This window comes from Corythoichthys intestinalis, chromosome 5 (assembly GCF_030265065.1).
Source record: "Corythoichthys intestinalis isolate RoL2023-P3 chromosome 5, ASM3026506v1, whole genome shotgun sequence".
In the NCBI taxonomy this organism is placed as follows: domain Eukaryota; kingdom Metazoa; phylum Chordata; class Actinopteri; order Syngnathiformes; family Syngnathidae; genus Corythoichthys; species Corythoichthys intestinalis.
In genome coordinates this window covers 21909575-21936284 of record NC_080399.1, presented here as the reverse complement: position 1 = coordinate 21936284, position 26710 = coordinate 21909575, and the positions used below count along the sequence as shown (strand labels likewise).

The 26710-nt window shown below is 38.7% G+C and overlaps 1 protein-coding gene across 2 annotated transcripts; it reads left to right on the top strand.

Annotated features, from left to right (window-relative positions):
- Window positions 1-1569: 1569 nt before the first annotated feature.
- ca12 (carbonic anhydrase XII) lies at window positions 1570-18517 on the top strand. Of its 2 annotated transcripts, XM_057837082.1 has the most exons (10): window positions 1570-1916; window positions 2057-2077; window positions 4623-4713; window positions 4783-4962; window positions 5656-5798; window positions 13840-13935; window positions 14007-14070; window positions 14141-14298; window positions 14444-14570; window positions 17906-18517. In XM_057837082.1, exons 4-10 carry the CDS (start codon window positions 4836-4838, stop codon window positions 18418-18420), a joined length of 1230 nt encoding a protein of 409 aa, XP_057693065.1. In that variant the 5' UTR covers window positions 1570-1916; window positions 2057-2077; window positions 4623-4713; window positions 4783-4835; the 3' UTR covers window positions 18421-18517. The 2 variants fall into 2 exon arrangements, with proteins under 2 accessions (XP_057693065.1, XP_057693064.1); XM_057837081.1 differs by lacking the exon at window positions 4623-4713.
- Window positions 18518-26710: the final 8193 nt, after the last annotated feature.

The following is a 26710-nucleotide window of genomic DNA, read 5'->3' as shown; positions in this document are numbered from 1 at the left end:
AACTGCTCATTTCAACCAAATCTCGAACTAAGATTTGGCCAAAGTCCTTGGGTCATTTTTTAATAAGGTAGCATTTATGTCCCCAGTATAAATTAAGCTGTAGTTTCACTAAAGTTAGACAAATACTCATTTAACTTATTTTTTAGTGTGTTGTCAATAGCTGTCTATTATAATTTCAAGGGTACAAGCTCCTAAATTCTATTTTTCAATTTGCCTTCTGGTAAAAGGTTGTTATGGAATTTTTTTCCCAGTATGTTTCATTCAAACTCAGACTATAAAATAACTAATATTAGTAGAAAAAAAAAGTCCAAAATAATTATTATGATTTTATTGACCTGGATAAACTATTTTTAATCATGTGTTGTTTTGAAACTAAAATATATTATTTAGCTTAAAGCAAAAAAGGTTTTCTTTTCAGCCCCAGTGTCACATTCCACTCTGTTAAACTGTGTTAGTGTGCCTTTAAGTAAATTTCCCATTTATTAATGACATCACTATTCTGCGATAACATCACACCAGTGGCGGGAAATTCAACTGTGGTAAAAATGTTTATTTATTACCCCCTTAAAAGTCATATTTTGCAGTTTTATGAAGTATGATGAGGTTGATCATAATGTACCTACTTTGTTAAAGCTATATGTCAAAGAAATTAATTGAATTAGATCATTTCAAAAGGTTGAATTTTAAAATTAGAGATTTCTCATCAATTATCCAAGGCCATGTTAGCTATTATGCTAGCAAAGCTATGCTGAGGGCTAACTTTGCACAACTTAACACAAAATATCCCCTCTGTTAGCATCGACTCTGTTAAATCCAAATGGTACCCTCTAAAAAATAACCTCTTTACAATTTGAAATGTTGTCATCTCGTCGTGTTGGCATCCAGCTGGCTTCCCCATTCTACTCTCAGAATTTCGCCTTCTCCCATCTGCGACTTTCAGATGTTGTACAAGTACAGTATAAGGTTTTAAAACTATGCGGTCAAATAAAAAAAAAAATCTTATGAGTTTTGAGACAGCGAATTATGCGTTTAATACAATTTAACCGAGTAAAACGCTCAAGACCGAAATCCGAAAAACTCTTCAGCTGCCCTTTAAACAAGTACTGTTGACTATCACATAAAATGGAGTAAAAGCTAAGAATATAATAAGTAGTTAATCCATTACATTCAAGTGCAATGTCCGAATATAACTTCCAGCCCCTTCAGGTTAAAATATATTGAGTGTCTATTTTCATCAAAGACAGCCAATTCGTTAAAAAAAAAACAAAAAAAACTACAGTATACCTGGGAGGGCTGGCAACAAACATTTGCTGCCAACCCTCCCAGGTATATGGATTGGACATCATGCACCATTCATCGTAGCCAAATAGTTAAATGAGAGCCCCTTACAGGGTATTACTATTTTTTGTTGTTTTTCTTATTAATAATACATTTTACAATACTAACGTGTGTTGGATTTTTCTTTGGTAAAACAAGTGAGGAAATAAATATTAGTCACAAAAATTGAAAAGTAACTGACGGAAAATAAGTTAGTTTTAATTTTTTTGCGCATTGATTCCTGCACTTTGAAGTTCCGGTACATCCTGAGTAGGTTTAAGCTAGTTAAAAATGAACTTTCCCTACACTGTATAGAGCACTGTGGTGTCATATTCTAAACACTGACGAACGCCATCACTCAATTGGCTGGAGGCATTTAACAAAGATTCGGTGGACTTGTCAGAGTGTGTTGACAAGAAGATACAGTGGGCTGGTTTTGTTGTTACTGTGACGTCAATGGAAGCTACAATGAGAGGCAACGTGCGCTTAAAAGCGGTGTGGAGCATTGTGGTTTACTGCACGGAACGATCCACATCAGTCAGAGGACACAAAGATGCTCACACCCGTTGCACTATTACTGCATGTGGCCCTGGCTTACGGTAAGATGATCAACATGTGTTACTTAGTAATATTGTTTCATGAAGTCTTATTTTAGGTGATTAGGGTATTCAAGTAACTATTAATTTTCTTCCTTTAATTGCATTTTCATTTACAATGCAATTTTTTTGGTCTATTTCAGGGGTCAAATGGGGCTACACCAGTAAGTTTGTTGATATCTTTCTCTAATGTTGTTACTTTATTCATGTTTATCTAATATTTATACAAGTTTAAAGGTGAACCCATTCATCAATCAAGCATGAATTCAGTTACTCATACCACAAAATCTATGTCACAATATGTATAATAATGGAATCAAATCTGCTGCTGTGTTTATTTTCAGCATGAAACCTCATGTCATATTATATTGTGCCACTTTTCCTAAATTTGCACACATTATTTAATTAGCTGACAATTTAAAATTATACTGTACATATTTTACATGCATTCAACTCATTGGCTGACATTGACGGGGATAGACGTCCAATTCATTTTGACTGGGAGAAGCTAACAGTGAATAATCGCTGTCAGCCCTCCGAGTCAAACTGAATTAGGCTTCTATCGCCGTCAATGAGTTAAACTGTACTTCAGCCAAATAATTTCCTACACTGTTATTTATGTGCAAATTAGAGGAAATCCTATAATAAGGCAGTGAGATTGTCACTATTTTTTGTGCAGTAGGTATTAATCAAACATCTGCAGTTGGTAAACTGTACATGCGAATTAGAAACAATCAAGGCACGAAGCCCTATGAAATGGCATTGGTGTTTTACCGAGTCATGCTGCCATGTGCGCTTGTAAAACACTACGGTGGAGAAAAATGAAACAGCTTGGCAGAGTTGACCTTCACTTCGACTCAAAGTATCCAGAGGGTCATCAAAGAGGTCAAAAGATTGGTCAGCCTGTGACCACTTGATAAGGACAGGACTGACTCATAGACCACCCCCGATTCAGTCTTTAGAGCCAAATAAATTTCTTGGAATTTAACCCAAGTTACCGCTTCTGTTCCTTTTTGATTTTTTTTTTTTTTTTTTATGTTGTGTTGTTATTATTATTATTATAGTCATAGTATCAATTTCCCCCTAGAATAGAATAAAATAGAGCTGTCGCTAACAAATATTTTTAAGAACTTATTTAATCGATTGATCAGATAAAGATTTGTTTAACATTTTGCCAATCACTGTAAATTATCCCAAAACTGTTTGATGCAACCAAATTACATCTCGCGTAAGAAGGAGTGATGTTGTGCTGAACTGTAATGATACTAAGAGCACTTTTGAGAATTAATTGCAGATTATTCATACTATGGTTCATGTTAATATTTTAAAATGACTGTTATTTTTCCATCAAGTGATTATGATTTTGTTACAGTCAGAAAATATCGAAAAATATTGATCATTTTCTCACGAAGAAAAAGCAAATGCTTGCAAATGTTTTAATTTGGTCAATTACGTGCTAATCAGTCTTCTTTCTTAAATTACCGTAATTTTCGGACCATAAGACGCACCTTACTATACTGTAAGCCACCATCCACCAAATTTGACACAAAAATGACATTTGTTCATAGATAAGCCGCACTGGACTACAAACCGCAGCTGTCCTCACGGTATTATGGGATATTTACACCAAAAGATATTAACCGATAAAACTTAATTTGACAGTGGCATCATAAGACTGCCTAAGACCAAATGAACCAACATGAAGCTTCATGAAGCTGCAAAGCTTCATTGCTTCAATAAGCTTTATTTGGCCATCACTGCTTTCATGGGGGCGACAGTCAACCTCTGCTGCCACCTGCTGTCAACACCTTTGTCATCCAACATGCCTCCTAACATGCATCGCACCACTACAGATGTAAATAACAATCAGAATTCATGTTATGTGCTAATTATTTCTTCAGTTACTGTTCCAGTTGTTTCATTAATTGCTAGCTATGGTATATGGTAACACTATTTTGACAGTGGCGCCATAAAACTGTCATAATACCATCATAATTATGACATGTCACTGCCATGAGCATTAATAAATGTTGATGAAAGATGTAAATTTGTGTCATCCAGCCAATTATCTCACTTTTGAATGGATGTGAAAGATCCGACCTGGACCTAAATGGAGTTAGTGACATCATTGGCCGGATGTTACTTAATGATATCTCTCATAAGCATTCGTTAATGCTCATGGAAGTGTCATGTCATAATTATGACGATCTTATGGCAGTCTTATGATGCCGCCATCAAATAAAGTGTTTTACCTATTAACCCAAATAAATCAACAAATAAGCTGCACTGGACTATAAGCCGCAGGATTCACAATGATGGGGGGGTGGGGGTGGGGGGGTAGTGTCTTATAGTCCGAAAAGTACGGTACTACAGAAATCAGATAAATATTTTCAGTTGAGAGGCTGAAATAAGATTGTTTTATCATTTAGGTTGGATATTTGCTCTAAATAGTGGATTATCAAAAGCATTGTGAATTCACTGATTAATTTTGACATCCCCATCTCATATTTTACATACATGTACATACCAAAGCTTTCAGACAGCACAAAATGTAATTTATTTATTCAAAGAATATATACAGTATATATATATTTTTTTTAAAGACAGCTATTTCATGAGACATTACATTGTAGTCGAAATTTGGTTCTCCAGCTGGTTTATCGGAAAAGCCTCTGGCCGAGGCAATTCATAATGTATTGTTTCACATAGCTGAACTTCATGCAGCTGGCATGGGATGAGTTCCAGTGGATTGCCTCATTCAGATTCACCCTGTGATTTACTGCCACCTAAAGCCAACAGGGTTAGGCACAACAGTATAGAAAATGGGAGAATGCATGGATGGATGGACTTAAGCTAACTCTGTTTACAGGCTCAGATGGAGAAAGCCACTGGCTCAAACACTTTCCATACTGTTCTGGACCTATGCAGTCACCAGTTGACTTCAAGACAGACAAACTTATCTTTGACTCATCTTTACGCCCAATTGTGCTTGAGAACTACGATCTTACAGGTCAACGCGCTCTTACGCTGAAAAATAATGGACATACAGGTGAGTGGTTCATCCGCATTGTCGGCCAATTTTCCCAAACTTCAGATAAAGACCAAATTAGAAACTGGATTCCTCACCAAGCTAAATCAAGTATATCATGTTGCAGTTGCTACCTTTCATGCTTGGAATACCAGGCTAAAAACCCCATTAAGAATCGGACAATGTTAAACTCTACAGTATTTTCAAGGGAACTAGAAATAAATAAAAAGAAATAAATGAATGTGGTGAAACATAATCACTATAAATGACCCATACAAAAATGGAACAGAAAATGATAGGTGGCTCTCGTTTGTTTCGACATCTACTACTTTAAATCTTTTCGCCCTTCTTTTCTTAGCAGCATTTTCCTTAAATGAAAGAGTTTTCCATTTCTTCTGGGAAATTATGAGTAAAGATTACTCATCTGCTATGCTTGCCCTGCACAGGGTCTAGTTAATCTTAACAGCGGCAAACGGCATTGGTTAGCTCGACTATGCCAGCAATCTGCTGATTCAATTGCGGTTATGCAAGCAATCCAGTTGCCAAAATTGGTATGTTTGCTTGGCCTGATGGACCAAAGCGGTGGCACATTTTCATCAGAGTAATGCATCTCTGCAATGTGCTGACTATGGCTTCCACTTGAAAAAATATTCATCTTGTTCTGATTTTCTGTATAGAGAGAAATAACTTCTCTTTCTGTCATTTGGTCCACAGTCCAAGTCTTACTTCCCTCGGGTATGACCGTCTCCGGCCTTCCTCAACGCTACACTGCAACTCAGCTTCACATCCACTGGGGCTCCAAAACTAATCCCCTTGGTTCGGAGCACACGGTCAACGGTAAACAGTATGCTGCTGAGGTAAAGCAAAAGTGAATGGCATGTCTGTTCTTTAGAACGAATCACAAGTACAGTATCTGTTGAATTTTGTTGCTGTCTTAGTCGTAAAAGAAGCAACATTTTAAAGGGAACCTCTGACTTATAGGACTCTAATAAGCCACAATTGTTCTCTTTTACTAAAATATGTTATTAGAAACACATAAAATATTGCCATTGATTTAAAAATCCATCATATTTAATACATGTTTTGACCTACGGAGGGCGCAATGTTTTATGTGCGCGATGGACGCTCGGGGTGATGACGTAGATTGTCACGGTCACTAGTCGAACACTCCGGGTTACTCCGATTCCTTCTACGTGGTGAAACGTCCAACACATCCGCACATCGGTTAAAAGCGGCGAGTACTTACCATTGAGTCTTATATTACCTTTTCATTGCCTCAAAATACTTTTTGCATGTGTTTCCCTCTCATAGCATTGTGTTTTCTTGTTGTAGCTATAAAGCAGATTGTTGACCTGTTGACCACATTATTCACGTAGCATATTTCAACCACCCTTATTTGATATTACTATGTTTAAGCATTTTTTAAAGGCATGTTTAGTATGTTTTGTCTGTATGCATCCAAACCAAACAAGCTGAAAGCACACAGTACAGTAGTACTTTGGGTGTCAAATTTATCTCTTGTAGAACGTTTCGCCGGCGTAGCACATTTTGGCAGAACATCAGTTTTGTCATACTCTCGTCTCATCCCATCTTTCCTGTTCATTTTGCTTTTGCTGCTCGTTTTGTGAAAAATCGACAGTGCTGTCAGGCTCATTAATGTTCCTCTCGGGTCAAATTGAAAGGGTTGAACAAATGACATGTTTATGTCGCTGGAGTCATACTCTGGAAGTCCGGCAGCAAAACCATGTGACGTCACCACCCTGCGACGTCAACAACAGTGGCGACCTACTATTTAAACTAATTTTACAAATTGTATCAAAACGAAAACATTAAGAGGGGTTTCAATATAAAATTATTTTAACTCATAATAACGTTTATCTTTTAAGAACTACAAGCCTTTCCATCCGTGAATCCCTTTATAGGTAAAGAAATGGTGCATTTCTTCTACCTCTGATCATGCAGAGCAGGGTTCCCCAAACTTTTTCCTATGAGGGCCACAGAACTTTTCCCTTCTTTGATGAGGGGCCGGGGTCAGTTTGTAACAGAAAAAGTGTGACGATTGCAGGAGTGCCTAAATGTAAATTTTTTTATGTTTTTTCAGAAAGCCACAATCAAATAACCCTTTCTGGATTCTTCACGGAACAGAAGTAAATAAAAATAAAAATACAAATAAAATGATATAATAATAAATAATAATAACACTATTAATTAAATAGATAATAACCAAACAACCCTCTCTGGGTTCTTCACAGAAAAAAAGCCAGGAAATAAATAGCACTATTGGGAAAAAAAAAAAAACGTTCAGTGGGCCGGACCAAGTGTGGAGGCGGGCCGTAGTTTGGGGACCCCTGATGTAGAGAATATTATTACAAAGACAAACTAGGCCTGCAAGCAGGACTGAACGGGCCCTCGCAATCTAGCGCAACTCGGACGTCACGCAACTCGGACTGTGTGCAGGTCAGGGTGGTGGCAGATCCTCCTCTCTAATCATCTCATTAGAACCTAACATGCTCGAAAGTCGCCTATTTACATTCCCACACCCAAGAGATAAAAACCCCTATTGGAGAGAGTACTACAAAAAAGGAGCCACTACTGAGCTGTGCAGCCAAGCCCTTATTCAAAACCAAAATTAATCTTCTAACTGGGCCAATTCGACCAAGTGTGCCAACTATTGTGGCTCTATAAGCTCCCTGAGTCTCTGAAAAAAAATATTTCCTTTAAATGGCGAACAAAGGGTCGTCACGGCAACAGACAGAGACACGTGGACATGGGCCGTAAAAAAGTATTTTAATAGGTCTTGAAACTACAATGACCAACATGAAAACAACCGGACATGTTTTGGAAAAACGAGTGACTTTCTATCGCCACTAGTTGGCGCTGTAGGGTTGATGCAAATGACCCCTACAAGGCCCTTCAGGGTATGACTCTCAACAAGCACGGGAAGTTTGGCGCAGATATCTTGTATATCTGCCGAGTTATGACTGTTCAAAGTTTTTGGAGAGAAAAATTGTTGACAGTCATTTTCACTTTCCTGTTTGGACCCCTCCGCTTCAACGAAACTTCAATATTTTTCATCAGGCACCTGAAGACAGGTCTTAAGGTTTCCCTTATGCAGGTTTGAGGTAGATTGATTTTTTCCCTTTAGAAGAGGAGTGTGTCCCGTAAAAAAGGGCATTTCCTGTTCCCACTAGGAGGCGCCAGGCACAAATGGTACATTTTCAATCCAGTCCTGCTCAGGCTGGTATACCTCACACACATGCCAGATTTAAAATAGATTGAACGTTGTATGAGGGAGTTATCAGTCATTTTCCGAATTCGGTGTTTTGGCGAAAAAATGGAAGAATTTGGCGCCCCGCCCAGGTCAGGCCCGTGAATGAAAACACACCATTTTTATAACTTAAGATTTCATATGCCTCATGAACAGTCTCCCCAATTTTGAGAATGATCAAACTAATTCCCTAGGTGCCAAGGTGTAAAATGTGCACACTGTAAATCGATAAAAAGTTCACATTCAATCCAAAATACCCGATTTCCTGTAGGATTTGGAATGTGTGTGCAAGAGACTTTTTGGAGCAGTTTTGCACAAAGTTTTGACTCTCCAAATTTCATCACTCTATGTTAGAAAAACCTAAATGGAGAGGCCTTTTTGAAAATTTCAAGGGGGCGCCACTGAGCCATTTTGTTAAATTGTTTCGTAACGTTGCAAGATTATCGAACGTTATCCAAAGCCGCATGTATGTGCAAATTTTGGTGAGTTTTTATGCATATTCAAGCCTCCAAATGTAAACTCTTACTGTGAACCCATGAAAATTTCACATTCGATCCAAAATACCCGATTTCCTGTTGGATTTGGAATATGGGTGCAAGAGACTTTTTGGAGCAGTTTTGCATAAGGTATCTACTCCCCAAATTTCCTTGCTCTATGTTGAAAAAACCCAATAGGAAAGGCCTTTTTTAAAACTTCTTTCTGTCGCCACTAGTTGGCACTGTAGAGTTGATGCAAATGACCCCTACAAGAACCTTCAGGGTATGACTCTCAACAAACACGGAAAGTTTGGCGCAGATATGTTGCATATCTGCCGAGTTATGACTGTTCAAAATTTTTGGCGAGACAAATTGTTGACGGTCATTTTCACTTCCAGTTTGGACCTCTCCGCTTCAACGAACCTCAATATTTTTCATCAGGGACCTGAACACATGTCTTGAGGCTCCCCTGAAACAGGTTTGAGGTCAATAGATTTTTTTTCCCTTGGAGGAGGAGCCTGTCTCGTAAAGAAGGCCATTTCCTGTTCCCACTAGGGGGCGCCAGGCCTAATGGGTAATATTTCAATGCAGTCGTGTTCAGGCTGGGATATCTCATATACATGCTAGAAATGAAAAAGATTGAACGTTGTATCACTGAGTTTTTAATCATTTTCTGAATTTGGTATTTTGCCCAAAAATGGCCGACTTTGGGACCACGCCCAGGTCAGGCCCGTGAATGAAAACACACCATTTTGATAACTTAAGATTTCATATGCCTCATGAACAGTCTCGCCAATTTTGAGAATGATCAAACTAATTCCCTAGGTGCCAAGGTGTAAAATGTGCACACTGTAAATCGATAAAAAGTTCACATTCAATCCAAAATACCTGATTTCCTGTTGGGTTTGGAATACGCATGCAAGAGACTTTTTGGAGCAGTTTTGTACAAGGTATCGACTCTCCGAATTTCATCCCTCTACGTTGAAAAAACCTAAATGGAGAGGCCTTTTTGAAAATTTCAAGGGGGCGCCACTGAGCCATTTTGTTACATGTTTTTGTAACGTTGCAAGATTATTGAACGTTATCCAAAGCCACATGTATGTCCAAATTTTTGTGAGTTTTCGTGCATGTTCAAGCCTCCAAATGTAAACTCCTACTGTGAACCGATAAAAATTTCACATTCGATCCAAAATACCCGATTTCCTGTTGGATTTGGAATACGGGTGTAAGAGACTTTTTGGAGCAGTTTTGCACAAGGTATCGACTCCCCAAATTTCATCACTCTATGTTAAAAAAACCTAATAGGAAACACCTTTTTGAAAAATTCAAGGGGGCGCCACTGAGGCATTTTGTTACATTTTTTCGTAACATTGCAAGATTATTGAACGTTATCCAAAGCCGTATGTATGTGCAAATTTTTACGAGTTTTTGTGCATATTCAAGCCTCCAAATGTAAACTCCTACTGTGAACCCATGAAAATTTCACATTCGATCCAAAATACCCGATTTCCTGTTGGATTTGGAATATGGGTGCAAGAGACTTTTTGGAGCAGTTTTGCATAAGGTATCTACTCCCCAAATTTCCTTGCTCTATGTTGAAAAAACCCAATAGGAAAGGCCTTTTTTAAAACTTCTTTCTGTCGCCACTAGTTGGCACTGTAGAGTTGATGCAAATGACCCCTACAAGAACCTTCAGGGTATGACTCTCAACAAACACGGGAAGTTTGGCGCAGATATGTTGCATATCTGCCGAGTTATGACTGTTCAAAGCTTTTTGCGTGACAAATTGTTTACGTTCATTTTCACTTTCCTGTTTGGACCCCTCCGCCTCAACGAAACCTCAATATTTTTCATCAGGCACCTGAACACAGGTCTTAAGGCTCCCCTGATGCAGGTTTGAGGTCAACAGATTTTTTTCCCTTGGAGGAGGAACCTGTCTCGTAAAAAAAGGCATTTCCTGTTCTCACTAGGGGGCGCTAGACCTAATGGGTAATATTTCAATGCACTCGTGTTAAGGGTGGGATACCACACATACATGCCAAATATGAAAAAGATTGAACGTTGTGTCAAGGAACTATTAGTCATTTACTGAATTTGTCATTTTGCCGAAAAAATGGCCGACTTTGGCACCACGCCCAGGTCAGACCCGTGAATGAAAACGCACCATTTTCAAAACTTAAGATTTCATATGTCTCCTGAATAGTCTCACCAATTTTCAAGATGATCCAACCAACTCCCTCGGCGAAAAGGTCTCAAATGTGCACCCTGTAAATCGACAAAAATTTCATATTTGACCCAAAATAACCGATTTCCTGTTGGGTTTGGAATATGGGTGTAAATGCTTTTTTGGAGCGGTTTTGGACAAGGTATAGACCCCCCAAATTTCATTGCTCTACGCTGAAAGACCCTAATGTTATAGGCCAATTTTAAAATTTCAAGGGGGCGCCACTGAGCCATTTTGTTATATTTTTTTGCAACGTTGCAAAATTATCGAAATTTACAATTTTCCGGACGTATGTGCAAATTTTGGTGACTTTTCGTGCATGTTCAGGCCTCCAAATTGGCCGTTTTCATTTGCCCTGAAAAAAATAAAAAATAAAAAAAATAAAAATCCTTTGCAAAACAATAGGGCCTTCGCACGCTTAGTGCTCGGGCCCTAATTATGACTATACTTACTAGCGCAACCATTTCAAGAAGTCAGTTATACCCACACACATACACACTAATAGACGCAAGCGGAGGTGCATGTGATAATGGGTTTCAATGACATCCCAAGGAAGGCAGTCTGGGATACTCACATTTGATTGGTCAAAATAGCCAGCATATAGAGTACTGATTAAACGGCTTCCCCCATGATGAGTGGCCACTTCTGGAAATGTTTTTTTTAATTGATGTTTTTTGCCACTATTATGCATTATTCACTAATGTGTTCGTTTGTTCATTCATTCAACTTCCGAGCTGCAGTACAAATCAGAAAATGAAATTTTGTGTTTTTTCAACAGGCAAGCCACATTTTTATTTGTATAGCACAATTCAACACAAGGCAATTCAAAGTGCTTTACATCACATGAAGATCAACGAGCAGAGATAAAATGATTCATAAAAATAACAATAAATTAAAAGAAAGTTAAAACAAAGACAGTTGAAATAGGAAATAAAATTATACGTAAAATGAATAAAAACAAAATACATTTAAAATGTCAAATATATAGACAGTTATGGATATGCTGTGATAAACAGAAGCGTTTTTAGGCCTGATTTAAAGGACCTAACAGTTTTAGCACACTTTAGACCTACAGGTAACTTGTTCCAGAGGTGAGGAGCATAATAACTAAATGCTGCGTTACCCTGTTTGGTTCTTGTTCTTGGAACATACAGGAGACCAGTTCCAGACGACTTAGGGGTCTACAGTAAATGCCTCATAGGGATCCAACAAATCAAGCATGTATTTTGGTCCAAGGTCATTAAGTGTTCTGTAGAGGAGCAGCAGTATTTTATAGTCTATCCTTTGACTCACTGGAAGCCAGTGTCACGATTTCAAAACCGGTGTAATGTGGTCCAGTTTCCTTGTATTTGTAAGGACTCTGGCAGCAGCGTTCTACATTATTTGCAGCTTCCTGACAGATTTTTTATCAAGACCGTTGCAATCTACTGAAAATGAATGCATGCATGCAAGTTTTTCCATGTCATGCTTAGTCAGAAACCCCTTAATTCTGGCTATATTTTTTAGGTGGTAATAAGCAGATTTAGTGACGAACTTTAGATGGCTACAAAATTTTACGTCCGAGTCAATAATTACTCCAGGATTTCTGACTTGATTTGTAGCTGTAAGTGACATTGTGCCAAGGTGTGTGCTTATCTTTGACCTTTCCTTTTTTGGCCCAAAAATGGTCACGTCTGTCTTCTCCAGATTTAGCTGGAGAAAATTCTGGTACATCAATTGATTTGATAAACGCATTTACTCAGGGAGACGATGGGACATTGAACAAGGTTCATTCCACTGAGAAGCACATGATAAAGTTGCTTTCCCTTTAAGCACGTTTCCTTTGTCTTACACTTATACACTTATATTTAGTGCAGTAAATGTTTACAGTAACACCCTCTAAGCTTTGTTTCCATAGTTCACATTTTGACCCAGTGAGCCCTAAAGCAAAATTTCACAAATACTAGAAGACATTTGAATAGAGCCGACTTCACAAAACCTATTGTTACTGTTTTTACATAAAAATTACCACAAAGTTCACACAATACAGCGCAGCTGACTAAAAGCGGCAGGCAACTAAAACATGAAACATCTTTATAAAATGATACATCAACGTACTGTCATTATTTCAAATGTCTGATTACTAAACACGGCAGTAACACAACCGTAAAATGAAAAACATTTATTTTCCTGGTACCGTATTAAGAAAATCATTCATTTTCCATGCCGCTTATCCTCACAAGGGTGCTGGAGTCTATTCCAGCTAACTATGGGCAGTAGGTGGTGTACACCCAGAATTGGTTGCTAGCCAATCGCAGGGAAGAATGAGACAAACAACCATTTATGCACACACTCATACATATGGACAATTTGGAGTGTCCACGTATTTTTGGAATGTGGGAGTACCCAGAGAAAACCCACACAGGCACAGGGAGAACATGCAAACTCCACACAGGAAGGCCATAGCCTGGGCTTGCTGCCTGGGGAACTCATAAAATCCATAAATAAGACATATCATTCTTCATGGATGGAAGTCATAGAGGGAAAAATGTCACCTTATAAAGTGGAATTTACGGTATTTGAGATTTTTGTAAACGCTTTTTTTTTTTTTTTTTTTTTTTTTTTTAATGTAATTGTCTTTTTACACCTGTGCCATCACACGGCCTGTGCCACCGGCCTCAGAGCCACTTGTGAGTTATTTTGGTTTGTGTCTCTTTCAAGTCATTCCAGTATCCACAACCACATTACTTAAATAACATGTTGTTTTGGCCTGATGGATCACGGACCTGACCTTAAAATCTCAATGTTCACTTCCACAAAAACGGTATAAAAATACATTTATTGCAGGGCTTCCGTGACTGTGCACTGCACAAAAAATGGCAATTTGTTGTAATTTTCTTGGTGGCGTGTGTGGTTTTTTGCCAATTATAACTAATTTCTCTCTTTCACAGCTGCACATTGTACACTACAATTCAGCAAGATACACCAATGTTTCCATGGCTTTTGACAAATCTGACGGTTTGGCTGCACTGGCTGTTTTAATTGAGGTGATGATCTTAATATTGAGATTGAGTATCAATATTCATCTTGATGACGATCTAACTATTTTTCCAAACAGATTGGGGCCCATAATCCAAGTTTTGAAAAGATTTTACCTTATTTCAGTCAAGTTAAATACAAGTGTGAGTCTAATATCCTTTTCTGAGAGTATTATGTGGCAGACACATGATTGACATCTACTTTTATTTGTAGCAAACAGCCATAAAATTCCAGCATTTGACATCAGGCAGATGATGCCTCAGCGTTTGGATGAGTATTTCCGCTACGACGGCTCTCTCACATCGCCGCCTTGCTATCAAAGCGTCACGTGGACGGTGTTCAAGAATCCTGTCAGCATCTCTCAGGCTCAGGTGATTCCTCTTGTTGGCTACATGAAGACATTGCAGTGCCTTTGACGGCAATAGAGGTTCAGTCCATTTTGAGAGGCTGGGAGCGAATGATCGCCCTCCCAGCAATTGGCACCAATTTGAAACTTTTTACACCTCTCGTTCGCAGTATAACATCTTGACGACAACTGTGTTTGCCAACAAAGCTGGTAAAACACCCAACGTGCCTCTTGTTAATATCTTTAGGAAAACACTCCCAATTGACAACCGTATTGTCCTGGTGTCCTTTAAGCACGGTAAGAACGCTTTCTTTGAAACATGCATGGCTTGCAACAGCTTAAAACGGACAGACACTTAACATAAATGGCCTTCTTGTGAAAGTTTCCTGCTCAAAAAAATTAAGAATGCACATGGTAAATTTATTAGACTACTGGTAACGGAGAAATGGTTTGAATTGAACATCCTTTTTTTGTTTTTCAAATCTTACACCGATTTATTTTTTATACACTTTGTGACAATTGGGATGGATGTCACACACTATAGAGTTGGTTATCACTTTTCATTTAAATGGGATTTTCTTTAAAAATCATGACACTTTGGAATGAAATGCATGTTTTTTAATTAAGTATTTTTATAAACATGGAGCATTAAAAAGACTACATTATAACATTACCATTTAATTAGAATAGGTTTACAAAAAGAACAGATTTACATTTTTTCTTCAACATTACACAACAAATAAATACTTTGAATCTTTTGAATTGTTGCTGGTATGACAATCAATCTCTTTATTTTTCATTATTTTCTTGGCTAAAAGCTAAGCTAATAACTAGCATTAAACTGTTTAGCGAAAGAATGTGAGTCAAAACTAAAGCTTTGTCCTCACCCTTTTTAATGATAACATTTTCATTACTAAAAACCATTTTTTAGAGGTCCTTAAAATGAACAGCAGAGATCTTAAAATGTTTAAATCGACCCAAAAAAGTAATTGTCTCTTGCATCTCAGACTAAGTTCATACTGCACGTCTCAATGTAAAATTCTGATTTTTTTGTCATGTTTTTTGGCGTGCCCGTTCAAACTGCCTTTGTCCATGGAGCCCAATCAAGTATTACGCATGCGCATTAATTCGCAGTCCGACACGCGCTGAGCAAACTGATTCACATACACAGAAGCATCAACACAAATAACTACACATGCTGGCTGTACAATTTTTACAGGGTGATCATATTTTGATTTCCAAAAAGAGGACAGAAATAACACGTTAATAAACCCCATTTAGTCTTATATCCAAAGTTTATATGGATTGAAAGAACGCATGGACTGTGCGTGCATGACGCACACACATAAGCCTTATACTGTATGTGTGCGTCAGTTTGCCCCGACTTGGCCATGTAAGCAATACTGAAATATTGCTTATTTGGCACACAAAAAGAAAACCGAGCATTATAAGGCTCATCCTTTTTCTTCCTTTTATTTTTTTATGACTGTGATCAAGCCGCCTCCTGCGTAAAAGCAGAGTTCTAGCTAGGCGGCGCTAACGCTAATGCACAGCTACATCACTACCGCCTTGCCTGCCGTTCTCTCCCTTTGCTCAGGTAATTGCTGCATGAATTCCAATTTGGGTGACTTGACAGTTCAGACCGCCGCCACATTCTAGAAAAATGACGCCCAGATCGGATTTAAACCAGATACGAAAGTGACCCAGATCTGATTTGAAATAGTCCACTTCTATGCGACTTGTCCCAGTTAATGTCTCACACGAGTCGGAAAAACACAGTAAATCGGATTTGTGCTTTAAGCCCTGCGGTATAAACCTAGCCAAAGTGATGTGTGACTACATTAAAAACAATGTACAGTTGTGGTCAAAAGTTTACATACACTTGTGAAGAACATAATGTCATGGCTCTCTTGAGTTTCCAGTTATTTCTACAACTCTGATTTTTCTCCGATAAGAGTGATTGGAACAGATACTTCTTTGTCACAAAAAACATTCATGAAGTTCAGTTCTTTTATGACTTTATTATGGGTTAACAGAAAAAGTGATCAAATCTGCTGGGTCAAAAATATACATACATGGATCTGAAAGAGCGAATCATTGACTTGAACAAGTCAGGAAAGTCACTTGGAGCCATTTCAAAGCAGCTGCAGGTCCCAAGAGCAACAGTGCAAACAATTGTTTGTAAGTATAAAGTGCATGGCACTGTTTTGTCAATGCCACGATCAGGAAGAAAACGCAAGCTATCACCTGCTGCTGAGAGAAAATTGGTCAGGAGCGTGAAGATTCAACCGAGAATTACCAAAAAGCAGATCTGCCAAGAATTAGAAGCTGCTGGAACACAGGTGTCAGTGTCCACAGTCAAGCGTGTTTGCATCTCCATGGACTGAGAGGCTGCCATGCAAGAAGGAAGCCCTTGCTCCAAAAGCGGCACCTTAAGGCTCGACTGAAGTTTACTGCTGATCACATGGACAAAGATAAGACCTTCTGAAGGAAAGTTCTGTGGTCAGAAGAAACAAAAATCGAGCTGTTTGGCCCCAATGCCCAGCAATATGTTTGGAGGAGAAAAGGTGAGGCCTCTAACCCCAAGTACACCATGCCTACCGTCAAGCACGGTGGTGGTAGTATTATGCTGTGGGGCTGTTTTGCTGCCAATGGAACTGGTGCTTTACAGAGAGTAAATGGGATAATGAAGAAGGAGGATTACCTTCAAATTCTTCAAGATAACCTAACGTCATCAGCCCGAAGATTGGGTCTTGGGCGCAGTTGGGTGTTCCAACAGGACAATGAACCCAAACACACATCAAAAGTGGTAATGGAATGGCTAAATCAGGCTAGAATTAAGGTTTTCGAATGGCCTTGCCAAAGTCCTGACTTAAACCCCATTGAGAACTTGTGGACAATGCTGAAGAAACAAGTCCATGTCAGAAAGCCATCAAATTTAACTGAACTGCACCAATTCTGTCAAGAGGAGTGGTCAAAGATTCAACCAGAAGCTTGCCAGAAGCTTGTGGATGGCTACCAAAAGCGCCTAATTGAAGTGAAAATGGCCAAGGGACATGTTACCAAATATTAGCGCTGCTGTATGTATATTTTTGGCCCAGCAGATTTGATCACTTTTTTCTGTTCACCAATAATAAAGTCATAAAAGAACTGAACTTCATGAATGTTTTTTGTGACAAAGAAGTATCTGTTCCAATCACTCTATCGGAGAAAAATCAGAGTTGTAGAAATAACTGGAAACTCAAGAGAGCCATGACATCATGTTCTTCACAAGTGTATGTAAACCTTTGACCACAACTGTACATTTTTCGGGGGCACGATTATTTCATTCATTTTCCATGCCGCTTTTCCTCATGATGGTCGCGGAGGTGCTGGAGCAATCTCTTTAATACTGATATTGTGCAACACCGTCCTCTGATGGTCAAGTTATATTAAGTCTGTCAACCAACCCTTACTCTGCCTTACCAGCTTTTGTCAATCCCTTTAAAACATCCTGCTTTTTAACTTGCTAACATGGTAGCGTGGAATACCCTTGTGCTTGTTTTCCTGTTTGCTGGCGATGTGCTTGTTGGCATCTGCTAAAAGTCTGCCCCGTACCACAAAAACTCTGACTGGCTCTGTGTCTAACATAGGAGTGACTACCCACAAGTCAGTCACATGCACCCTCAAGAGGAAGGCAATCATTCGCCAACTGTTGGGCGGCGAAGTGGAGGAGATCATCGAAAGTGGACTCTTGCCCCTAAGCGTCAGCAAGTCACTCTACAAGGGCTACGCTCAAGCTGAATTGAAAGCACACAACACGGGATTTACGTCGGCACTTGAGAAGGCATCTAAACGGCTGGCCATGTTAAAGGACATCGCTCAGCCGACATTGGCCTTTGGTTCGTTGCTCCAGCAGAAGTCGCTTGAAATCCAACAATCAACCAACCCTAAGAGTCTTTCCGTTTCTCTCGCTGAAGCCGTTCTCCCGAAACTCAACCTCAAGAGCTTCCTGTCCTGTAAGTCGGACATCGCTCTGGCCACCGTCAAGTATCTCCTTAGCGGTCGGCCTTTGAGGGGCAAAGATGAGGATTTCTTCCTCCTTGACCCTTACCTTGATAGTTATACAATGCATACTTGGCTTTTGAAAAGGGAGTGGGAGGATTAGAGCGATTCCTCCTGTAGTTGAGTTGCTTTATGTTGCACTCTCTAAGCATAGTAAAAGTCTAATTTTGGTCATGCTCTGCATTATCTGGCATGTTATCTTCTACTACACTGTATGAGATCTACCTAATGTTATTAAAGTTAAATTATTCATTCCAATGAGTGCACTGACTTTTTGGGGGGGTGATCATAAAGATTCAATATCATACGCGGAGATCACAGGGGAAGGGGACTGAAAATGTCATTGCTTGTAATTGACTTTTCTATATATGAATTTAAAATTAAGACTTTGCTGGTAAAATGTTGTCTATAAAAGTTGTGAAGCAATAAAACAAACAACAAAAATTAAAGAAATGAACAAAAATATAGATACATACAGGGGTGAAAGTGGTTAAAATTTCTTGCCGGAACTCCCTGGCGTGAAGGTCGCCACGGAGCCAGAAATTTTATTTTTTATTTGTTTTTTGGGGGGATGGGGGTCAAAACTACTGAAATGCAAAGAAAACTGTTTTGGTAAGTTATTTCTATAACACATACAAAAAATGATTTTCATTCAAAATTGTATTTTTTCAATGATTTGCAAAATAAAAGTTAACACACCGCTATAACCCCAACCTCCAGCTCCTAATTTCTATTTTCCCTCATTTCCTCTCATACTAAATGCCAAATCTCGATTTTAACTGCTTAAGAACATAGGATGTATATTAAAATTGAAGATAATGTAAACATTTTTTAAAAATAATGATATAAGTAACATACATTCAGAAAAATAAGTACAAATGACATATTATGCAGAGTGAAATGGAATATATTTTGAAGATTGTGCAAACATTGACTTTTTTAAATAATAAGGAAATGAATAAGTAGCCTAACATAAATGAAGAAATATAAGTCCAAAGTGCACATTGACAGCAAAGATGTTCTGAACCTCCCCATATGAGCAAATAAAACGAAATATGATAAATGAGCCACCTTAACTCTTTCCTTGCTCTTATAGATTTGATCCATTTTCTGTTGCAATTTTTTATTTTTTGCCGTTTCAGAAAACATGCACATTTGAACCAATCAGAGCTAACTATGTCTGGTGATCACATGTCAGTATGTCAGCCAATTGAACAGATAAATGAGCCCAGGTGTTTTACTTGCATTCGCACATTGACGTGACTCGTCATCGTCAGACTCGGATAACTGCAGCAGCTGGGGAAACCTCCATGCTGTCCGTGGAATAAAATAAATAATAAATATCGGTGAAAACGGATTACGCTACACAAGCATTTTATTATGGTTGTTGTTAATACTTGTGTATGTAAATCTGATGTTGTTCGATTGTTTTCTTCTTGGAGATGAAATGCATGTGTGGCAGCTTTGTTTTTGTTTTTTTTGTTTTTTTTTACATAGCGTTTTGACAGTTGCCGTCATATTTTCGGAATCAAAGCACGATGTACCGGAACAGCGTTCCGGCCCAGAATCTTATACCGGAACTGCGTTCCTGACCGTTCCCGCCCTTTTTCACCCCTGGATACATATAATTTTTTCAAACAGATCATGTGACTAGCACCTTAGAGACGGTCATTTGCCTTGCGTAGCCAAAACCACCTGAGGACAGAAGATGCAAGATGGATATACATCAGGAGTGGGAACCTCTTGGTACCTCACAATACGATACGATTTGCAATACAAAGCTCACGATAACGATGATTTTTGATGATATGCCGATACAACGATTATCGATAAAATGGTCAGGAAATCATTCTAGGATATTCTCCAAACAACTAATAAACAGAAAAACAAGCTTCTGCTGTGAATTGGAATGAGTTTATCACGAGTAGACGTCCAATCCATTTGAACTGGGAGGGTGGCAGCGAATGAACATTCGTTCATTCGCTGCCATCCCTCCCACTTCAAACGGATTGAACGTCTATGGCCGTCAGTGGTAGCTAATGCCAGGCAATGAGGTAATTTTGGGCCATTTAAGGTCATTTACATGTTAATGTTCAGTTACTTCCTGTTGATTTTGGGGTATTGTACGGGTCACTTCCTGTTTATTTTGAGTTACAGAACAGGAAGTGACCTGGGAATCACCCAAATGAATAGGCAGTGACTCAAACTCAACAGGAAATGACCTGTAAATGCCCTAAAATGAATCGCAAATGACCTGTAAATGCCCTGAAAATCAGAACAAAATGACTTTGAATGCTCTGGTTTCCAATGAATAAACGTTCCCAAGGCAAGGCAAGGCAAGGCAAATTTATTTATATAGCACAATTCAACACAAGGCAATTCAAAGTGCTTTACATCACATGAAGACCATAAAAATCACATTTAAATCAACACAACGTAAAAACCAAGACAAAAGATTGCATTTAATCACAGAATAAAAATAAATAAATAAAAATAAAACAAAAACTACTACTACTAATAATAATTGAAATCAGCAATGGAGATAAGCACAAGAGGAATAGAAAGCAGATAGATTGAATTATATAGACAGTTATGGATATGCAATGGATCCCAGTCTAAATGGATGGGGCGTTATGTACCGTCAATGAGACACTATTATGGTGGAAGATTTTGGTAGCAACATGTTGGTTCCTTTTTATTTTATTTTATTTTTTTAGACCCTGACACCTTTTTAAAACGATATCTCGATTCTTGGCAGGAGCATATCGATAACCTTTTGGGATACAAAGTATCACGATATATCACCATTTCGATATTTTGTTTAAACCTAAGCTTTCAAAAGCGACAACTACTGAGCGAGAACCAAGGATTGAAGATGAGGCCCATAAAACGCTGGAGAGAACCGCCAAAATGGTGGGCGGGGTCCATATTCAATGGACGACGATCTTGGCCAAAACACATAGCTGTCCTAAGATGATTTAGAATTACCTTAAAAAATGATGGAAAATAGTTCATTTTCAACTTATTATTATAAATATTCCTGGCTAGAATATTTAGTCAAAAAGGATGCGGTGTCTACTTCTGCATTAGGTAAGACCAAAAAAATGCGCTTGCTCACAAACGCACGCACACACAAACAGATGAGATGTCCGTATGTATGAGCATGTGCTAAACTACTATCCGAGCATTTATCTTGTAAGTCAATTTTATTACTGACACTGCGTTTCTGGGTCATCAACATGTTTTGCGCCCACCCTGCCACAAAAGTCAAACTCCGCCTATGTTCAATATACAGCGATACTGACTTATATATACAGGGCATTTGTGTTGTGAAATGAAGTAAAATAATATACTGTATGTCATTGGCTATGTGTTGCTGCCTTCCTATCTCTGTAAAAAGCTTTAAATAAACTCTTAAAAGAAAAGAAGTCACCTTTGTGTCTTGATTTGTAAAATAGGTAAATAGTTTAATAGACAATAAACACAATATGACTCACAAGTACCCCAACTTAGTTTTAGTTTAAAATTTGTGATACAAACTTTCAATATGCTAATGAAGTGAGAAAAAAAATTGAGAGGAACTCGTTCATGCACTTTCAGTCATTTATTAACTCATGGCTCCCACTGATGGCAATAGACATCCAATCGGATGATCGCCGCCAGTCCTTCCAGTCAAAATGGATTGGACGTCTTTACCCATAAGTATTACTGAAATATGATTATTCAGTGCCCACCCTCACAGTTCTGCCTGTTTGCAGATTGCCAGAAGAGAAAAGAAATGGTAAACAAGATGAATGACTCAATTTATCGCATTAAATGCAAACTCCTTGGCTACATTTAAATTGTTTCATTGGAGAGAAAAATACAGAACGGATGTTGTAAAGTTAATTTCAAGCGCGGTTTAACCTCAAATTAAATGTACATCTAAAATACATGTTTTGTTTCAAGAACAATAAAGGGGAAGAGTTTTACAAGCACCACAGTGACTAACATAAAAAATGTGATGACGCTGTATAGAAAATGATGTTACTAATTTTCCTCTTTAACGAATTCCTAGCCTGGAGTGTATACTTAAGAGATTTACCTCAGTGCGTAGCTTGTGGGATGTTTTCCCCCAAAGTTAAACACTTGAGATAATCTCTATGTATTATCTGAATGGACCTAAGCATTTAGGAAAACATTCTTTTGAAAAAAGGCTAGGCACTCGAGTATCACCTACATAGCAGTGATTGGCATTTTTCCATTGCGTGTGAAACAATCTATATGGAGAACTTAAGCGAATCATGGTATGTCATGTTTTTTGCTATATTCAAAATTATAAAATAAAAAATAATAATAACTAGGCCTGCAAGCAGGACTGAACGGGCCCTCGCAATCTAGCGCAACTCGGACTGTGTGCAGGTCAGGGTGGTGGCAGATCCTCCTCTCTAATCATCTCATTAGAACCTAACATGCGCGAAAGTTGCCTCTTTACATTCACACACCTAAGAGATAAAAACCCCTATTGGACAGAGGACTGCAAAAAAGGAGCGAATAAAGGGTCATCACAGCAACAGACAGAGACATGTGGACATGGGCCGTAAAATAAGTATTTTAAAAGGTCTTGAAACTACAATGACCAACCTGAAAAGAACTGGACATATATTTTAAAAAATGAGTGACTTTCTATTGCCACTAGTTGGCGCTGTAGGGTTGATGCAAATGACCCCTACAGGACCCTTCAGACTATGACCCAACAAGCACGATATGTTTGGCGCAGATATGTTGTAGAAGTTATGACTGTTCAAAACTTGTGGTGAGACGAAATGGCTTCAGTCATTTTTACTTCTCCTGATGGACCCTTCTGCTTCAACCAAACCTCAGTATTTTTCATCAGGCACCTGAACACATGTCTTAAGGCTCCCCTGATGCAGGTTTGAGGTGAATAGATTTTTTTTCCTTGGAGGAGGAGCCTGTTTCGTAAAAAAGGCATTTCCTGTTCCCACTAGGGGGCGCTAGTCCTAATGAGTAATATTTCAATGCACTCGTGTTAAGGGTGGGATCCCGCACATACATGCCAGATATGAAAAAGATTGAACGTTGTTTCAAGGAGCTATTAGTCCTTTACTGAATTTGTCATTTTGCCGAAAAAATGGCCGACTTTGGCACCACACCCAGGTCAGACCCATGAATGAAAACGCACCATTTTGAAAAGTTTAGATTTCATATGTCTCCTGAATTGTCTAACCAATTTTGAAGATGATCCAACTGATTCCCTCTGTGACAAGGTCTCAAATGTGCACCCTGTTAATTGATAAAAATTTCACATTCGATCCAAAATACCCGATTTCCTGTTGGGTTTGGAATATGGGTGCAAGAGACTTTTTGGAGCAGTTTTGCACAAGGTATCGACTCCCCAAATTTCATTGCTCTACGTTAAAAAACCTTATAGGAAATGCCTTTTTGAAAAATTCAAGGGGGCGCCACTGAGCCATTTTGTTACATTTTTTTGTAACGTTGCAAGATTATCGAAATCCACACAAAGCCGCATGTATGTGCAAAATTTGGTCAGTTTTCGTGCATGTCCAGGCCTCCAAATGTAAACTGTACTAGAAATGGACAGAAATTTCACATTCGATCCAAAATACCCGATTTTCTGTTGGATTTGGAATATGGGTGCAAGAGGCTTTTTTGAGCAGTTAGGCATAAGGTATCTACTTCCCAAATTTCCTTGCTCTATGTTGAAAAAACCCAACAGGAAAGGCCTTTTTTAAAACTTCTTTCTGTCGCCACTAGTTGGCACTGTAGAGTTGATGCAAATGACCCCTACAAGAACCTTCAGGGTATGACTCTCAACAAACACGGAAAGTTTGGCGCAGATATGTTGCATATCTGCCGAGTTATGACTGTTCAAAGTTTTTGGCGAGACAAATTGTTGACGGTCATTTTCACTTCCAGTTTGGACCTCTCCGCTTCAACGAAACCTCAATATTTTTCATCAGGGACCTGAACACATGTCTTGAGGCTCCCCTGAAACAGGTTTGAGGTCAATAGATTTTTTTCCCTTGGAGGAGGATCCTCTCTCGTAAAGAATGCCATTTCCTGTTCCCACTAGGGGGCGCCAGGCCTAATGAGTAATATTTCAATGCAGTCGTGTTCAGGCTGGGATATCTCATATACATGCTAGAAATGAAAAAGATTGAACGTTGTATCACGGAGTTTTTAATCATTTTCTGAATTTGGTATTTTGCCTAAAAATGGCCAACTTTGGGACTACGCCCAGGCCAGACCCTTGGATGAATACTCACCATTTTGAAAACTTAAGATCTCATATGTCTCCTGAATAGTCTGACCAATTTTGAAGACGATCCAACTATTTTCTTCAGCGACAAGGTCTCAAATGTAAATCGATAAAATTTCGCATTTGATCCAAAATTTCCGACTTCCTGTTGGATTTGGAATGTAGGTGCAAGAGACTTTTTGGAGCAGTTTTACACAATGTATCGACTCACCAAATTTCATCATTCTACGTTGAAAAAACCTAATAGGACAGGCCTTTTTGAAAATTTCAAGGGGGCGCCACTGAGCCTTTTTGTTAATTTTTTTCAAAGATTATCAAAATTTACGCAAAGTTGAACATATGTGCACAATTTGGTGAGTTTTCGTGCATGTTCAAGCCTCCAAATGTGAACTCAAACTGTGAGCCGAAAAAATTTCAGATTCGATCCAAAATAACCGATTTCCTGTTGGATTTGGAATATGGGTGCAAGAGGCTTTTTTGAGCAGTTAGGCATAAGGTATCTACTCCCCAAATTTCATTGCTCTACGTTGAAAACCTGAGAGGAGAGGCCTTTTTGAAAATTTTAAGGGTCAAGGGGGCGCCACTGAGCCATTTTTTGACATTTTTTCAAAACGACGCAAGATTATCGAAATTTACGCGAATCTGCACGTATGTGCAAATTTTGGTGACTTTTCGTGCATGTTCAGGCCTCCAAATTGGCCATTTTCATTTGCCATGAAAAAAGAAGAATAATAATAATAATCCTTTGCATTACAATAGGGCCTTCACACGCCTAGTGCTCGGGCCCTAAAAATAAAAAATAACATGTAAAATAATTTGATTGTGCAGTTGTACAATAAAATTTTTTTTTTTTTTTTTTTTTTAGATTTTATACTATTTTGGTTACTTACTGTGGTATGAAAAAGTATCTGAACCTTTCAAATTTCTCACATTTCTGCATGAAATCACCATCTAATATGATCTGGTCTTTGTCAAAATCACACAGATGAAAAAACAGGGTCTGCGTTAACTAAAACCTCCCAAACATTTATAGGTTTTCATATTTCAATGAGGATAGCATACAAACAATGACAGAAAGAGGTGAAGTGAGTGAACCCTCTGCCTAAGAAGACTTAAAGAGCAATTAAAATCAATTTTTACCAAACATTTTAAGTCATGTATGTGCCCAATCACTGGTGAGTGGTTTAAAGCTGCCCTGCCCACTATAAAACACACACGGTAAGTAATGTCTTGATGAGAAGCATTGTCTGATGTGCACATGGCTCGGTCAAAAGAGCTTTCTGAAGCTGGGAAAGGATACCAAACCATCTCTAAGAGTCTGGATGTTCATCAGTAGACAGTCAGAGATGTTCTCTACAAATGGAGAGAGTTTGAGACTGTTGCTTCCCTCCCAAGGAGTGGCCGTCCACCAAAGATGACACCAAGAGTTCAGCGCAGAATACTCAGCGGTAAAAAAGAACCCTAGACTTAGATAAATCACTGATACAGTCCAATATCTCTGTGCACACATCAACTGTATGTAAAACAATGGCCAATAATGGTGTTCATGGGAGGACTCCATGGAGGAAGCCACTGCCGTCTTAATAAAACATTGTTGCTCATTTAAAGCATGGTGGAGGAAGCATCATGATTTGTGGCTGTTTTGCTACCTCAGGGCCTGGACAACTTGCCATCACTAATGAAAGAATGAATTCAAAAGTTTATTAGATTGTTTTGCAGGAAAACCTGAAGCCGTCTTTCAGACATTTGAGAGGATGGATGCTGCAAAAAGACAAAAACACCCCCAAAAAAATCCAAAACACAGAAGTAAATCAACTTTAGAATGGTTTCAGAAGAACAAAATACACGTTTTGGACTGGCCATGTCAAAGTCCAAACTTGAACCCCGTTGAAATGCTGTGGCATGACCTAAAGACAGCGATTCATGCCAGACATCCCAGGAATCTGACTGAACTACAGCAATTTTGTAGAGAAGAATGGGCCAAGATCCTGACCGATGTGCCAGAATGATCTGCAGCTACAGGAAGCGTCTGGTTGAAGTTATTGCTGCCTGAAGGCGGGGGGAGGCACAAACTATTTAAATGTGATGCTTCAATTACTTATTTTTCCCCCTT

Excerpts from the sequence above, each read along its gene's own strand:
- ca12 (XM_057837081.1), top strand. The coding sequence starts at position 1,871 with ATGCTCACACCCGTTGCACTATTACTGCATGTGGCCCTGGCTTACG. Across the intron at positions 1,917-2,056 it reads GCATGTGGCCCTGGCTTACG|GGGTCAAATGGGGCTACACC; the intron begins GTAAGATGATCA and ends GGTCTATTTCAG. Across the intron at positions 14,571-17,905 it reads CCTGGTGTCCTTTAAGCACG|GAGTGACTACCCACAAGTCA; the intron begins GTAAGAACGCTT and ends TGTCTAACATAG.